This window comes from Gobio gobio (assembly GCF_949357685.1).
Source record: "Gobio gobio genome assembly, chromosome: 12".
Lineage (NCBI taxonomy): Eukaryota > Metazoa > Chordata > Actinopteri > Cypriniformes > Gobionidae > Gobio > Gobio gobio.
This window is the reverse complement of record NC_137105.1, coordinates 43,348,472-43,366,739: the sequence shown is the minus strand read 5'-3', so window position 1 is coordinate 43,366,739 and position 18,268 is coordinate 43,348,472. Positions and strand designations below refer to the sequence as shown.

Here is an 18,268-nt window from a genome sequence, read left to right as displayed (position 1 = left end):
GGTTTTCCAGTAGCACTGATGTCATGAGAACGGTGTACAGCCAGACAGGCTTTTAGTGGAGCCTGGAAGTGAAAACGGGCAGAGAGACAGCTGTTTTACGTCCCGTGTGAGGCCACGTCCCGTTTTCCCCTTCTTTCACAGTCGTACATTTACTCCTTCACAGATGAGCTCAAAACAACAGGCCATGTTGTAATTCATTGGACACATAAATCAGTCTGCCCTGAAATCCCACGGCGGGCCTCGATGTGTTTAGCATATTAAAATCCACATTAAAAAAACACTCCAATAGTCTATCTGGCAGACTTCTGTTTACTTAATACATCATTTAGCAAAAGACCTTGTTCACCCAGACAGTAAAAGTCTCCCCCATTGTAAACAATGAGAATGATTTAGGTTGCTTCAGATGAAGTTGATGAGTTTCACAAGTTCAGGTCATTAATTATGCTTGAAATTGCACACATACACATGTTTATAAGACACAAATGCTTTCATCGATCTGTTTTCTAAACCTGCAGATACTGTATGTGTTAATGAATTCAGCAGATGCATAGACGCATCAAACTTTTTCCTTAGCCCAGGGATTTTTAAACCGGGGTCTGTGGAGCCCCAGGTGGCTGCAAGTGGGAGCAAGGAAACATTCTGGGATTTTAAAATATTTCTGCCTTATTCTATTTTATTAATATTGGTTGTAAATAATAATCTTAATCATTATTACTGTATTATATTGACAGTTTGTAGAATGTGCATATAGTTTTATATAGTTTAACTTTCAGGTTTACAGACTTTTCTATTTGATTTAGTGCAAAGACAGTATAAAAATAATAAACATAATTACCTTTTATATATATATATATATTCTGACCACAACTGTATATATACCATATATAGATAATTATATATGTTATATATGTTATATATATATATATATATATATATATATATATATATATATATATATATATATATATATATATATATATATATATATATATATATATATATATATATATATATATATATATATTTAACATATATAATTATCTATATATGGTATATATACAGTTGTGGTCAGAATTATTTGCACACTTGGTAAATATGATCAAAGATGGCGGTAAAAATAAATCTACATATCCTTTTGATCATTCTTTTTTTTTTTTAAATCTAACCTTTCAGTGAAGTAAAATAATTGAAAGTGTGTGTGTGGGGGGGGGGATTACATTATGCAATAAATGTTTTTCTCGAGAACACATTGCACACAATTATTGGCACCCCTAGCATTTTTTATGAGTAAAATAGTATATTCCCATTCATTTTTTTAGCACACCAGGGTGACTAGGAGCATGAAATTGTCCAGCTATGACTTCCTGTTCCACAGGAGTATAAATAAGAGGAAACACAAAGGCCAAATTCCCTTATTCATTCATCACAATGAGTAAAACCAAAGAATATAGCTCTGATGTGCAGCAAAATATTGTTGAGCTTCACAAAATAGAAAGTGACTAAGAAAATAGCTAAAGCATTTAAAATCCCCATTTCCACCATCAGGGCAATAATTAAGAAGTTCCAATCAACTGTGTGTCTATATCGTCCTAATGCACGAGAGGAGGAGAGTTTGAGTGGACAAAGACTCTCCAAGGATCACAGATGGAGAATTGCTGAGATTAGTTGAGTTTTGGGGTCAGAAAGCCAAAAAATTTTATCAAACAGCACCTACATCACCACACGTTGTTCGGGAAGTTTTCAAGTAAAATCCTCCTCTCTCATCAAAAAACAAACTCCAGCATTCAGGTGTCAGACACGACTGGAACTTGGAACAGGACTGGGTCAGATGAAAGAAAAATGATGGCCAGATGGCTTTGGTACAAACAGGGATAATGTTGTGGGCCTATTTTTTTTCTTCTGGAGGTCCTGGACATCTTGTTCAGATTCATGGTATCATGGATTCTAGCAAATACCAACAGATAAAAAAATCAAAACCTGACACTTCTGCTAGAAATCTTATAATGGGCCGTGGTTGGATCTTCCATCAGGACAATGATCCAAAACAAACATCAAAATCAACACAAAAATGTGTCGCTGAGCACAAAATGAAGCTTCTGCCATGGCCGTCCCAGTTCCCTGACCTGAACCCTGTAGAAAATGAGTGATGAACTGAAGAGAAGAGCTGGGAATCTGAAGGATCTGGAGAGATTCTGTATGAAGGAAGGGTCTCTGATATCTTGTCAGGTGTTCTCCAAACTCATCAGGCATTACAGAACAAGACTCTGTTATCTTGGGAAAAGGAGGTTGAAAAAAGTATTGAATAAAAGGGTGCTAATAATTATGGCCAACGTGTTTTGGAGAAAAACATTTATTTCATTAAGAGATTTTCCCCACATTTTCAATTGTTTTACTTCAAATGAAAGGTTAGATTTTTGTGATTAAAAAAAAAATTAAAGATCAAAAGGATTACCAATGCAGAATTATTTTTACAGGCTCTTTGTTCAAATTTAACAAGGGGGCCAATAATTCTGCCAACAACTGTACATATATATTGTCCCACAGAACAAATGGATCTTCTTTATACATTAAAATAACTAGCTGCTTTTATACTTTAGGAAAGCGGTCCCTTGCATCATATTTGGTTGTCCTTGGGATCAAAAAGTAAGAAAACCCTTGCTTTAGCTAACGGTATATAGAGTTAACATAATCACAGAGCCACAGATGTTAAAGTGGATGTTGGACTTTTTGTCCCTCAACATTGGAGCCCAAAAGCTGCAGTGTCAAGTGTCGTGTTGGCAGGCCAAGGCCAAAAATAACTCTGAAAGCTTTTAAGAGCATAATCCCTCTATTCTGGAACCACTGTGTGCCAACCCTCCGTCACACACTCCAGACCTGTATAATCCCAGAGTATTTTTCACACTGCACATGCCATTGGATTAGCAGCCAGGTTTGCAGTGACCTCCCTGAATGACAGCAGAATTACATAACTGCCGCAACACTGCAGGGACACGAGACACCTTTATTTAATGAATGGAATCTAGTGTTTGTGACCACAGGGACACTTCAAGTCGGAAATGAGTTTACAAGAATCTTTCATCTAAACTACAACTAACTACCAGACATTTTCATATGCACATTTATGTGTCAAATCATTTAATCATTAGTTTCTGTGAATCATGAATCATGTGTTAGTTGGTGACCTTGATTCTCAAAGTATTTTGGGTTGTCGCTTTGAGTGCTTAAAGGGTTAGTTCACCCAAAAATGAAACTTCTGTCATTTATTACTCACCCTCATGTCTCTCCAAACTAACTCAAATTAAGATATTTTCTTTCTGACTTTCTGAGCCCTTTTGTTCAATAAAATTTGAAAATTGTTGAATAAAGTTATTTTTGTAAAAAAAAAGTATTCTCGACGCTCTACGTCATGAACAAAGGTCTTACGGTTTTGGGACGAGGGTGAGTAATTAATGACAGAATTTTAATTTTTGGGTGAACTAACCGCTCTGAAAACGCACAAGGACAGGCAGCTGTAATTGAGCAATGTGTGAAAACACATTGTTCTCAGAGTCCCTCTGATTCACACGTAAGGACATATTTACACAACGCCATGCCTTATATTTGTTAAATCAACACACACCTGGAACCCAAAGACATTTATCAGGGAGCTCTATGAAATGGATCAACAGTTAATTATGTCTTGTGTGATTTTCAGAAAAGCGCAGATGCAAATGATAGAAATTTAATTAGCGCTTGGGATGTAACTGGGTCAGAAATGAATGTAGATGAGTTATGAAACATAATATTGAAGGAATATTTATCCACAAACGAGAATGCTGTATGATGCATCTAACGCCATATTTGATTTTTTGTCTATGTGGAATATAATGCAAGAGACCAAAGTGCTACTTTTATTTCACTCATTTTTGTAGCTTGCACAGCACCCTTTCCCATTCACTTTCACAGTGTGGAAAAGAGTGTCCAGAACATACCTCAAAAATTCACCTTTTGTGCTGTACAGAAGAAAGAAAGTCATACGGGTTTAGAACAGCATGCGTGCAAGTAAATAATGACAGATTTTTTAATTTAGAGTGAACTATAACTAACTATCCCTTTAAGCCTGCACATGTTTTATAAGCATGATAATTCCCCGACTGCACCTACACACTGCTGCTGACTAATATAAAGGTGCGCCTACCGTTCTGGAGCGTCTGAGCTCGCGATTCTTTTCCCAGACTTGTGTGGAACCCACTGCCCAGGACCGGAGCTTTGGAAGTACCTGAAAACAACACACACAAAAAAGATGTATTATGCTTAAAGTTTTAAAGGCCAAGATGAATTACTGTATATAGGAATATATACGGCTTACAGTATATAAACAGGTCTACAAATACAAGCCCATTATTACTACAAGTGACAATATAAGCCTTTAAATAAAGCTCTATAGCACCCTCAAGTGGCTGTTTGTGTAAATAACAGTTTTATCGTTGTATGGTTACTACAGTGACACCTACCAGTTGCCAAGTGTCACTCCACACAAGTATTCCTATTAGCAACCAAAAGAGACTAATAGACACACCTGGGACTGATAACCAAGTCAGGGAAACTCTGAATCTGAAATCATCCCCTATACCCTTAAATAGGGCACTATTTGAGGGGACAGCCATTTGTAGTGGTGTCCGAAACCATAGTGGACGTTAGTGAGTGCACTCATTCCATCCCACATTGCACCGTTTTCATTCACTCCTTCAAGTGAACTGTATTAGTGGACTAAAATAGGGAATAGTGATTGAGGGTTTAGGGGGCGATTTCGGATTCAACCTCTCTTCTCTTCCTTTGCTTTCAACTGTGCAAAGTGTATGAAAGTTATGTTACCACAGGTCTGTTTATAGTGATGAACACACAAAGTTCAGCATATATGTGACCCTGGACCACAAAACCAGTCATAAGTCGCATGGGTATATTTGTGGCAATAGCCAACAATACATTGTATGGGACAAAATTATAATTTTTTCTTTTATGCCAAAAATCATTAGGATATCAAGTAAAGATCATGTTCCATTAAGATATTTTGTAAATTATCTACCGTAAATATATCATAAATTTATTATTAGTAGTAATATACCTTGCTAAGGACTTCATTTGGACAACTTTAAAGGCGATTTTCTCAATATTACGATTTTTTTGCACCCTCAGATTCCAGATTTTCAAATAGTTGTATCTCGCGCCAAATATTGTCCTATCCTAACAAATCAATGGAAAGCTTATTTATTCAACTTTCAGATGATGTATAAATCTCACTGATCAATTATGACTGGTTTTGTGGTCCGAGTCACATATAATATTGCATTTTGTTAAATCCAATAATGAGTTTTAATTGCTCCAGGTGTCATTGAGACCGAGTGTCAGTTGATGTGGGTTTTGCAGGCCGTGTCCCAAGATTTGAGGCTGTAGGCATACTTGCTGACATGGCTTGACGTTAATCTATACCACAAATTATCACACAATCCCCTAGACAAGGCTAGTACCAGACTAAAATGCATGTTTGAGCTGTTTTAACTGAAAATAACTTGCAATGACATATCTTAAAAAATGTCAGTGCCCTTGTTTTATCTGTAGATGCATACCAGTAATGTTAAGTGTAAGGCATTTTTATAAAAGCTGCTTAAATATCCAAATTTAACTAAGGCCTTTCTTAAACTAAGCCCTGTCTGTGAAACCAGGCCAAAATGTTTTAATCCTCATATCAGTGCATATTTTAAGTTGAAAATGGAGTGCATATCATTAGTGAGAGGATCATGCATCCATGTGTGGCTAAACGTTGATCAACTTGAACGGCCTGAGGACTTCTTATGTCTCCTGCCACACCGAAAACCAGACAAGACTTCATTGAAAAAAGGAAATATTGATTGGTAAGTTCTAGAACTATCATATTTAGAAGTATTGTCTATATTTCTGATAATATTTTCTGTTGTATGATGTCTTGTAGAATGACAATAAACTAGCTTTGCTAGTCTTTTTCAAGTCAGTTTGTTTTGACTGACAATACGGGGAAAGACATGCACGCTGCCGGTTGACTGGTCTGCAAAAGATATCATCTGTGAAGAAAACTACATTGAGGTAGGATTTTGAGAGGCAGGCAATATAAATCCTGTGTGGTATGCAGCAGTGTTATTGTAAACTAAAATGATTGCAAATTGTTTCCATTAATTGAAATAAAATATAAATATTGGATTGAAAAAAACTTGGCAACTAAATGTAATACACCAAGTCCTAAAACTGAAATATAAAATATAAGCTGAAAAGCACTAACTAAATTACTCAAATTAATTAACTAAAATAAAAAATATTTAAAATATATACGCTAAATCAAATTAATAAATACTATAATAGTATATAAAAAATACTAAAATAAAGTTATATTCAACCTTATCTGGTGTTCTCTGATCTAGGTGGCGGTGGTGAGAGATGTACCCTGCACATCCGATAACAGCACTACTAAAGAAGCCTGGCTGGTAATGCTGATGCATTACTGGCACATGTGAACTTTTACGGTTTTTATTTCTCATTGTTGGCTCTGTATCTCCACTTGTAGGCCCAGCGATAGGCTATCTCTGAGTGGCAGATAATGTTCCTGAATCAGTAACGCTTGGATGTGATGTCTATCTCTGATGCCAGGCGAATGGAATACATGGCTGATTCCACTCCAAAAAGGGCGGTCTTTCCCTCTGCATACAATCAGCCACATTCAATCACAGAGGCAGGTGAAATTAAAATTAAAGGGATAGTTCACCCCAATATGAAATTCTGTCATTATTTACTCAGCCTCTTGTCGTTCCAAACCTCTATGACTGACGCTCTTTAGTGGAACACAAAAGATGATATTTAAAAAAAACACTACCTCTCAAAAGTTGGCTTGTAAGATTAAAAAAAATTTTTTTTTGAAAGAAATCTCTTTTGTTCACCAAGGCAGCATTTGCAATGTACTTTAATGTACACTCATTTATTCTAATTAAAGTTACAAAAGTGATTCAGTCAAGAGCAGTGAGAGATTTTCTCTTTTTTTGTTGTTTGATTAGCATTAATAATGACAGCTGGCAAATGTGGGTGCTGTCACTTTAAGACCGACTGCACGGATCCACAGTGGTGTAAAGTAACGAATTACAAATACACTCGTTACTGTAATTGAGTAGTTTTTCTCAGGAATTGTACTTTATTAAGTAGTTTAAAAGCAGTGTACTTTTACTTTTACTTGAGTACATTTTAAGTGCTGTATCGGTACTTTTACTGCACTATTTTCCCTAAACCTGCACTCGCTACATTGTTTATTTTTTTCCTGTCAACGTGATTGGCTATGATGAATGATCAGTCCTGTGACTCCATGCGTCACGCGTGTGACTCCCGTCTAATCAACCATGATAGCGACCAGCCTAGAGTGAGAGGCACACACACTTTATGAAGGGGTTGTTGCTGGTTACTGTATGATGACTGAAATCGTGAAATTGGCTTAAACAATTATTAAAAATTGACAGCAGAATATTACATTTTCTAATGTACGCACAAATGGTACGTATTCTGTTAGCGCTGCATGAGCTTGCGGTGCCATCTGCTGGAAACACTTCATTTAGCTTTATTGTCTGCCAGGCTTTAAAGTGTATTAGGCATTAACCGATCGGCACTGCTAGATTTTTGTCCCTTACATCGATTTCGCTCAGCATGTAAACGCATTAACCTGCTTTCTGTCAGCTTATTGAAGTGCATATTTTAATGTAATGTGTTCTCACATGGAGATTTAAAATTTTTGTCCATGTATATAGCAAATAACTTTCATAAAACATCAGATTTATATTTAAATCAGGTTTATTTTTTAATTGCAAGCAAAAAATAATCAGTGGTTACTCAATTCTGATTTCTGAAGTGTATTCTTTTTACAGAGAAAACATCCATTGAAATTAAAACAGTACAATGAATGCGTCTTGAAAAGAAATAACTCTTTTTTTACATAAAATTTTTAATGTACAACGCTTTGCAACCTTTTTTTAATTAACCGTAAGAAAACCTCTACAGAATGGTTGGCATAAATGTTACCAGATTATTGGTTGCTTTCTCAAATATTACCAGAGGTGGACAAAGTACACAACTCTATTACTTGAGTAAAAGTAAAAGTACTATTGGTCAAATATTACTCCGTTACAAGTGAAATTTTTACTTAAGTAAAAGTACAGAAGTATTTGTTTTTAAAAGTACTTAAGTATCAAAAGTACATTTTCTTTTTTATTTATGCATTATTTTATTATTGTTGCATTGTTGTATAAATGCACTCTATGCCATCATGGTGGTTTAAGCCAGTCGGTGATGCTCCATCCGACATGCTAGCATACGACCACCTTAAACTCATTTCACAGACATCCCAACCTGCGAAATGTCATTTGCCGAAATCAGGATGCTCTCTGTCTTACATGCGCTTCGAGGCACACACACAAGGTCTCTCGCTCCCCCTCCCTCTCTAACGTGTGCATGTGCCCGCTCTAGATTCTGGGAGATTTTAACTAATTTGCGGGCATCAGGGAGCCGCTATCAATTTGCGTGAGACTCCCAGAACTTCCGGGAGACTTGGGATGTCTGATTTCAATACTTGTATAAAAGTTACAATTCTCTTTATAAAGCTGCTGTCACTTTATGGCAGAATGCATGGATCCTATACTCTGATATGCATCCGATATTCTCCCAACTGTTTACTCTTCTCTTTCTCCGAGACATTTAAAATTTGTTGTACATTTTATGAGACATGCGTCAAGTATATGCCAACTAAACTAATCTTCAATCTTTTGAGAAAACGTCTCGGTTACGTATGGTAACCCTCGTTCCCTGAAGGAGGGAACGGAGACGTACGTCGGACGTACCGACGAATTGGGATCACTTCTGGGAGCCCCTATCAGCTTCGAGCTATCTAGAACCGGCCAATGAACAATTGGCGTGCGAGATTTGCATCTCGCGCTCCGCCCCGCGCCGCGGGTATAAACAGGAAGCGAGAGCGAATGCACGCTGTTTTTCACTGAGGAGCCACACGTAGTGGCTCGACCTGCAGTGATGGTACAGCAACTGTGGCGACGGGACGTACGTCTCCGTTCCCTCCTTCAGGGAACGAGGGTTACCATACGTAACCGAGACGTTCCCATTCAGTCGGTCACGTTCGACGTACGTCAGACGTACCGACGAATTGGGATCCCCTATGGAAAACGCCATAGTTACTACCACTTCCAGCGCCCAGCGATGAGCCCCACAGACCCCGATCTGATGCGGGCGGGTAGGTTCACGCAGGGAGAGTCAAAGCTGCTGTTCCGCAAGACCCACTCAGCTGACTGTATTGGATAACGCTGGGAAAGCGTGCCTGTGAAGGCAGCTGCGGAAGCCACATCATGCCCAGAGGGAGTTAACATGTGGAGAATACACGTATGGGCTGGCCGTGGGCAGCACAACATACGGAAGTCCCAGGGGTGGCCCCGGCCAATTAGGAGGGAGACAACACGTACCTGAGACGGCAGAGGAGCTCTGCCGAGGGAAAGACACGGGCTCGCCGTAGGGAGCCGTACCGTGGAAGAATACACATATGGGACCGCCGTGGGGGTCACTACATACGGAACCCAGCCTAACACAAGTTCCACCAATGCATACAAGTGTTAGACCTGGCGTCGAACGCTCCGCCACGTCCGACTGCCGCGGGTTGCGGAGGACTCAACAGGGTTCGCCGTTCCGGGGAACTCGACTGGAGCAGAATAAGCGCACGCATCCATACCATAGGGGAGGGAATGGCGCAGCAAGCCGACACTAGAACGGGTACTTCGGTGTTACTGACTATGGGAAGTGAGCACACAGGAAGACACCGGCTCTACACGCAGGCTATAGAATCTAGCGAACGTGTTAGGTGTCGCCCAGCCCGCAGCTCTACAAATATCTGTCAGCGAGGCGCCACGAGCCAGCGCCCAGGAAGAGGCAACACCCCTAGTGGAGTGGGCTCTTAACCCGAGCGGGCAGGGCACGTCTTGGAACTGATAAGCCAAGACGATGGCATCCACTATCCAGTGGGCCATCCTCTGCTTGGAGACAGCCTTTCCCTTCTGCTGTCCTCCGTAACAGACGAAGAGCTGCTCTGAGGTCCTGAAGCTTTGCGTTCTATCCACGTAAGTCCGGAGAGCACGGACGGGACAGAGAAAAGCTAGGGCTGGGTCTGCCTCCTCCGAAGGCAGCGCTTGCAGGCTCACCACTTGGTCCCGGAAGGGAGTAGTGGGAACCTTGGGCACATATCCAGGCCGGGGTCTCATGATCACATGAGAGTTACCGGGCCCGAATTCCAGGCACGATTCGTCGACCGAAAATGCCTGCAGGTCCCCTACCCTCTTGATGGAGGCCAACGCAGTCAGGAGTATTGTCTTTAACGACAGAACTTTCAACTCAGCTGACTGCAGAGGCTCAAAAGGTTCTCTCTGTAGCGCAGTTAGCACCAGAGTCAAGTCCCAAGAGGGTATGGAGGGAGGACGAGGTGGATTTAATCTCCTCGCTCCCCTAAGGAACCTGACGATCAGATCGTGCTTACCTAGAGATTTTGCATCTACGAGCTCATGATTAGCGGCGATAGCGGCGACATAGACTTTGAGGGTGGAGGGAGACAGCCTTCGCTCCAACCCATCCTGTAGAAAGGTAAGCACAGATGCGACCGAACATCTTCGGGGGTCTTCTCGGCGAGAAGAGCACCAGTCGACGAACAGGTTCCACTTCAACGCATAGAGGCGCCTCGTAGAGGGGGCTCTAGCGGAAGTAATGGTGTCAACTACCGCTTGCGGTAGGTCACCTAGAACCTCCGCGTCCCGTCCAGGGACCAAACATGGAGTTTCCAGAGGTCCGGACGCGGGTGCCATAGGGTGCCCCGTCTCTGAGTCAGGAGGTCCTGTCTCAGAGGAATGGGCCAGGGAGGTGCTGTCGCAAGGAGCACTAGTTCCGGGAACCAAGTCCGGTTGGGCCAATACGGAGCGACCAACAGGACCTGCTCCTCGTCCTCCCTGACTTTGCACAGAGTCTGCGCAAGAAGGCTCACTGGGGGAAACGCATACTTGCGTTCTTCCCGGGGCCAGCTGTGGGCCAGGGCATCCGACCCGAGGGTCCCCTCGGTCAAGGAATAAAACCGCTGACAGTGGGTCGTCTCTGGGGAGGCAAACAGGTCTACCTGTGCGGCCCCGAAACGACTCCAGATTAGCTGGACCGCCTGGGGATGGAGTCGCCATTCTCCCGGAAGTACCTGCTGACGTGACAGCTCGTCGGCCGCACGATTGAGCAGGCCCGGAATGTGAACGGCACGAAGCGACCTCAGATGCTTCTGACTCCATAAGAGGAGATGGCGGGCGAGTTGCAACATGCAACGGGAGCGTAGACCACCCTGTTTGTTGATGTACGCTACGGCCGCAGTGTTGTCCGTCCGGACCAGAACGTGCTTGCCTCTGAGCGGCACTTTGAAGCGGCTGAGTGCAAGACGAACTGCTAACAACTCGAGGCAATTGATATGCCATTGCAGTTGAGGCCCCGTCCACAGACCCGAAACTGCAAGCCCGTTGTACGTGGCACCCCAACCCGTGGATGAGGCATCCGTGGAGACAACGGAGTGCCTGGACACTTGTTCTAGGGGAACTCCCGCCCGGAGAAACAGAGGGTCCGACCACGGGCCGAAGGTTTGGCGGCACCTCGGAGTCACTTGGACGCGGAGGGAACCGCTGTGCCACGCCCATCTCGGGACTCGATCGTGTAGCCAGCGTTGAAGCGGTCTCATATGAAGCAATCCGAGCGGCGTTACTGCGGCTGCGGATGCCATATGCCCCAGGAGCCTCTGAAAATGTTTCAGTGGAACCGCTGTCCTGCCTCTGAACGAATTCAGGCAGTTCAACACCGACTGGACGCGCTCCTCGGTGAGGCGCGCAGTCATGGCGACCGAGTCTATCCATACCGGGAAAAGAGATCCTCTGCGTGGGGCAGAGTTTGCTCTTCTCCCAGTTGACCCGAAGTCCCAACTGGCTGAGGTGACTGAGCACCTTGTCCCTGTGTTCGCACAACTGCTCTCGCGACTGGGCAAGAATCAGCCAGTCGTCGAGGTAGTTGAGGATGCGAACGCCATGCTCTCTCATGGGAGCAATGGCCGCCTCCGCAACCTTCGTAAAGACGCGGGGCGACAGGGACAGGCCGAAGGGTAAGACGCGGTACTGATATGCCCGTCCCTCGAACGCGAAGCGCAGAAAGGGCCGGTGTCGAGGGAGAATCGAGACATGAAAGTACGCGTCCTTCAGGTCGATCGCTGCAAACTGGGGACGGATGCACCTGAAGATGCGCTTCTGCGTTAACATCGTGAACGGCAGCCTGTGAAGGGACCGGTTCAGGAATCGCAGGTCCAAGATCGGTCGTAACCCGCCGCCTTTCTTGGGTACAATGAAGTACGGGCTGTAGAACCCGGACCTCATATCGGCTTGAGGGACCGGCTCTATCGCGTCCTTCGCCAGTAGGACAGCGATTTCCGCCCTGAGCACGGGGGCGTTCGCCTCCACTACAGTCGTGAAGTGAACGCCCCTGAACTTGGGGGGACGCCGGGCGAACTGAATCGCATAGCCGAGTCTGATGGTACGGATGAGCCACCGAGACGGGCTGGGAAGCGCTAGCCAGGCTCCCAGACTCCGAGCAAGGGGGACCATCGGCACCACAGACGTACCCGCAGCGGGGCAGCGAGGCGGAACGCAGGGATCCGGCTCGGACGGCATGGGAGCGGCCCGAAGCGGGATCTGAGTGTGCTGTGCAACACTTACCTGCATCCGCGGAGGGGACGTGCGAGTGTGGGGAGGCCGCTTGTGTGCGTCCCGACAGCCGGCGTCCCCTGCTGGCGAAGGGAGAGGTACTTGAGGGTGGCGAGGCATGGGAGCGTCGACCACCGCCAAGCGCGCTCTCTTGGCACCCAGAGATATTGGAAACTGCTCTTTTATTGATGTTTTGGGTGCCGCTGGCACTGGGACCAGCGGCGGAACAGACAAACAAAAGATTTTCCCCCGGCCCTCCTCCGGGGGAAGGAGTGGTGCTGCAGCCATCTCCCTCAGAGCAGTTTCCTCCATCTCTGGGCGGCCCGTCTCAGGGTCGCTTGCGACGACGCTTGCCACCTGGCTTGGCAGCGGCCTGAGCGGGCTGGACATCCTTCCCACGGCCGGCCCCACGCCGTCGGCTGGTGGAAGGCTGCTGCGGTGCCTTGGCGGGGGCGGAGGCGGCGGCGGGTGGACGTCCTCGGCGACGAGTAGTCGGAGGCGCTGCCGCCGGCGGCGGGGTGGAGGCAGCAGCGGGCCACCGGGGCAGGATGTGCTTGATCGCCTCCGTCTGCTTCTGGGCGGCCGAGAACTGTTGGGCGAAGCTCTCGACCGCGTCGCCGAATAACCCAGCTGACGAGATGGGGGAGTCCAGGAACCGATATTTATCGGTCTCCCTCATGTCAGCCAGGTTAAGCCAGAGATGACGCTCCTGGACCACAAGCGTGGACATCGCCTGACCGATGGAACGGGCGGTGACTTTCGTCGCCCGGAGGGCGAGGTCCGTCGAGAACTAAGAGAACTTACAGGCCCGGAGGAGCTCTGGGTCAGGCCTACCCTTGTGCATGTCAAGGAGCGCCTGGGCCTGGTGGACCTGAAGCAGCGCCATGCCATGCAAGGCGGACGCAGCCTGCCCGCAGGCCTTGTAAGCCTTCCCAGTCAGACTGGAAGAGAACTTACAGGCCCGGGACGGGAGACGTGGGTCACCGCGCCAGTTAGAGGCGGTCGCCGGACACAGTTGCATCGCGACGGCGCGCTCCACTGGCGGGATCCCCACGTAACCCTTGGCTGGCCCGCCGTCGAGAGTAGTGAGGGGGGAGGAGTCACTCGGCCGGTTTCTGGCAGAAAAAGGTGCCGTCCACGACCTCGTGAGCTCCTCATGCACCTCCGGGAAGAAAGGTGTCGGGGCGGGACGCTGAGAACCAGCGCGACCCACCCCGAGGAACCAATCGTCCAACCTAGAGGGTTCGGGACACGGTGGAGGGTTCCACTCGAGCCCAACCCTTTCGGCGGCCCGGGCAAGCATAGCAGCCATCTCAGGGTCCGGGGCAGCCGTTGCCACTCTCCCAGAGGGAGGCAGTACAGCTGACCCTTCATCCTCCGAGGACTGAAACTCCCCCTCCGATGCAGCGATCGACATCTGCTCGTCTGCTGGAGCTCCAAAAGTCACCACTGGTCTCCCGTGGGAGGGTCCAGCGGGTTCTCTCGGAGGCTCTACCGGCTGCGGAGCTGAGGGATTAGGGGCCTGCGGAGGGTCGCTCGGCGGGTTTGCCCTAAACGTAATCCTCAGATCACCCTGGCCATCCAAAGAAGCAGGTCCGCCCGGGTTAGGGGCAGCCCTGGTTCGTGGGATGGGTAAGGGGACTCCCCCAGCCCGGAGGTAGGAGAGTCTCGATCTTAGCTCCGAGATAGTCATGTTCCCGCAGTGGGAACATGAACTATCCACAAACGCCGCCTCAGCGTGCTGTGTGCCCAAACACGTGAGACAGCGATTGTGACCGTCAGCAGGGGACAGGGAACGACCGCATCCAGAAACGCACGGGTGGTAAGACATCCTGAAAAGGACGGCACGTCACCCGTGAACTCTTTTGTGAGGAAACGCTCTGTGCTGAAGCACTCAGGGGGAAACGCGACAGCGCACGGGATTGTTGTGCAGCCCGTGCCTGTACTCAAAACAGGAAAAACGCCCAACCAGACCAACAGTGCTCGTTGCTGTGAAAACAGCAGTTTTTCTCTGTTTGCAGAGGCAGCCGATGAGTCAGCGCGGATCCCGCTGAAGTGTGCCGTTTCTCCAACACTCGTTTCCTGGATTCTCCGGTCTTCTTAGAATACTCTTGCTGATAGCAGCGATAAACTCAAGCAAATGCGTGAGAGTTGTCTTCATGCCGTGTGGCTCCGAAGTGAATGACAGCGTGCATTCGCTCTCGCTTCCTGTTTATACCCGCGGCGCGGGGCGGAGCGCGAGATGCAAATCTCGCACGCCAATTGTTCATTGGCCGGTTCTAGATAGCTCGAAGCTGATAGGGGCTCCCAGAAGTGATCCCAATTCGTCGGTACGTCCGACGTACGTCGAACGTGACCGACTGAATGGGAACTGAAACACACTTTTGGCCATGTATGGCCATGGATGCACACACTGTGCCAAGGAACCGTCTTCTTCCATTTTGCTATAAACTGATCAGTGTTCAAACATTTTTTAGGAAACTTCACATGACCCTACATGAGTGATTACTGATAGGCTGTCTGCAAAAAAATTTATAAAAAATAAATAAAAACATTTTAAAGAAGAAAAAAATCATCCACTGACTTTCAAAGCTGCTACAGAAATGACTTTCGTCTTTGAGGAACTTGATATAAAAGTAGTGGAGTAAAAAGTACGATATTTGTCTTTCAAATGTAGTGAAGTAAAAAGTAAAAGTATCCCAAAAAATAATACTCCAGTAAAGTACAAATTAAGTACAGATACTGTACTTAAGTGTACTTAAGTACAGTACTCAAGTAAATGTACTTAGTTACTGTCCACCTCTGAATATTACATGGCTGTATTTTTAGTGCTAGCAGTCAAAAAAAACTTGGAGAAATATTGAAATACTGTTGATCTCATGTTTTTTTGTTCTTACTGAGAATCATCCATAAAAGAGAAGCTACATTTTTAATTTACAGGGTATAAGGTGGAATAACATTCATAGCATAATACTCACTACTCACTACTCTTGAGTACTTTTAAAAGGGCTACTTTTTACTCCTACTCCTGAGTAGTATTTAGGACAGGTACTTTTACTCTACTAGCACTACATTTTTTGACAAGTAACAGTACTTTTACTTGAGTATGCTTTTTCAGTACTCTTTCCACCACTGCGGATCAATTATACTTGTGCGTTTTCTCACCTGCTAACATTCACTTAAGAAATAAATGACTGTTTACTTCCAAATACGTAGTCACTTTGACACAGTTATGTGTATTTAACCGTTCAAGCCCAATTAGACGGCAAAAAACACTTAGTTCAGTTCTCACGCGCTTGAGCAGCGGCTTTATGTTGCACGTCTCTCAGACTGCGCTGAGAAACAGTTTCTCTGATAGCGTGCTCATATGCTGAAATGAGTTATCTTTCTTCAACTGTTTAAAATCACCTGTTTTTAAACCACAATGCTTAAAAATAAGTTAAATGCTCTATTGACAACATCTGGAAATAATCTGTGGCTTGCTTACTGGCTTGTAAAGGAAAATCTCTTAAATGCACCTACAATTAAAGTATATAGGGTAATTATGCATCAACAGGATCAATGGCTGTGTGCGAAAGGTTTAAAAAAGCTGCCCTCTGAGAATGCATTCCAAGGTAGAGTAGGAAGGCATCAAGGCACATCCGAATCCACTTTTGGATGCTTTACTTCCCGTCTCCTTCATCTGATCTATTTTTGAAGGCAGTATAGATGTATCCTTCATGGCCTTTGTATCCCACAATCCTCTGCGTTCCATTCCGTGATAGTTGAGCTAAAAAAAGTATATGGCAGCTGAAAGTTTGTGTGTGGGTTTTTTTTCCACCTTTGATGTAATTTCTAGCGAGAAATTACTATTGTAGTAATTAAATATTCAACAAAATAAAGCTGGGATTATTATAACAATCTATAACATTTTAGGTTTCTGTTTTTACAGGACATCACATTGAGAAACTTTGTTTCTTTGGCACCTTTGAGATTCTTATAGAGACCCAAAGACTCTGGAGATTCACAAGAGCACATCAAAGCACTATTCAACTAATAATCAAAAAACTTCTACTGCTCTAGTCAGTGTGTTCCACAGATGGAGCGATGACTGTGGTGGCGACCACTACAAACACCTGGCCAACGGTACCAGCCAGAAGCACGACCCTTCAGACACCCAGATGCAGACCCAAAGAAACTGATGAGACAAGGGTCATGTTTTCTTTTGGTGAGTCCACATGTGGGACTAGATTATTGGTAAATGCACTGACCTTATGCTTATGATGAATCCACTACTGTAACTGTTCAAAAGTTTGGGATCAGTAAGATGTCTTATGCTTACCAAAGCTGCATTTATTTAATCAGAAATACAGTAAAAACAGGAATACTGTGTTATTACTTATAAAATACATAATTTTTTAATGTAATTTATTCCTGGTGATGACAGCTGAATTTTCAGCATCATTCCTCCAGTCTTCAGTGTCACATGATCTAATATGCTTCCTTCTAATATGCTGATTTTCTGCTCAAAAAACATTATTATTACTATTAATGTTGAAAGCAGTTGCACTACTAGGAAACCATGCAAGTTGTAACCATGTAACATTATAAATGTCTTTACTATCACTTTTGATCGGTGTCCTTGCAAGATAAAAGTATTAATTTCTATAAAAAATGAAATCTTACTGACCTAAAACTTTTGAACAGTAGTGTATATTTGCCAATGCAATTTGCATGCTTGTGTAGGTGAGTGATGGCTACATTGTACATGAAAATGAGGTCATTTCTGACGGAGGTGCCGATTGAATCTTTGAAAACGATTCCGATCACCTCTTCTTCTTTTTTCTTATGAATACTTCAGGCTCACTGTGAGATGCTTCTATCCACTTGACTCTATTGAAAAGGATTTTACATCCAGACATTTACATGAAGGACCTGGCATCTCTACATAACCTACAAGGACCACAAGGAAACCTTATCAGCTCTCACACAGCCTCTACTTGTGGCCGAACAACCTTTCTTACAGCCAGATCAAGTCTGGCATAGGCTGCAGTCCAACAGATACACAATTTCTGCAAAAAGGACTTCCACACCCTGCTTATACATCAAAACACAGTTACGATGCCACCAATATTCTATATCTATGCAGGCGTACCCAACTCTTCAAGGAATCTGGTGCACAATTTACCCCTCAAACGATTATTAAACACAACTCTGGTCCATCTATGACACATGGTCAGGAGAACTTTTTTGATAGCTTGTTTGAAGACTACAAGTCTTTCCGTGTTGATGTCACACAGAAAACGCCTATGAAAAGGAGTGGTCTAAATCAGGACAATTCTGTGATGATTGGTGATGACCGTTCAGGTTCATCACACGTCTTAAATGAAACCTTGCTTTCCTTTTTACAGTCTCTCATTATTATCGGTAATCCAACAAACTACAATCTAAACAGCAATGAAGAGAGTGACCAGCTTTACCTG

General features: G+C 44.5%; 1 protein-coding gene across 3 annotated transcripts in view; it reads right to left on the bottom strand.

Moving 5' to 3' along the window:
- brf1b (BRF1 general transcription factor IIIB subunit b) overlaps positions 1–18,268 on the bottom strand; it is a 108,193-nt gene that overhangs the window by 84,698 nt on the left and 5,227 nt on the right. For 2 of the 3 annotated variants that reach the window (XM_079831175.1, XM_079831176.1), the window contains exon 3: positions 4,178–4,258. In XM_079831175.1, the coding sequence (XP_079687301.1) occupies positions 4,178–4,258 (81 nt within the window). Of the gene's footprint in view, positions 1–4,177; positions 4,259–4,348; positions 4,422–18,268 lie in introns of those variants that run through there. The other variant, XM_079831177.1, reaches the window with a different exon arrangement.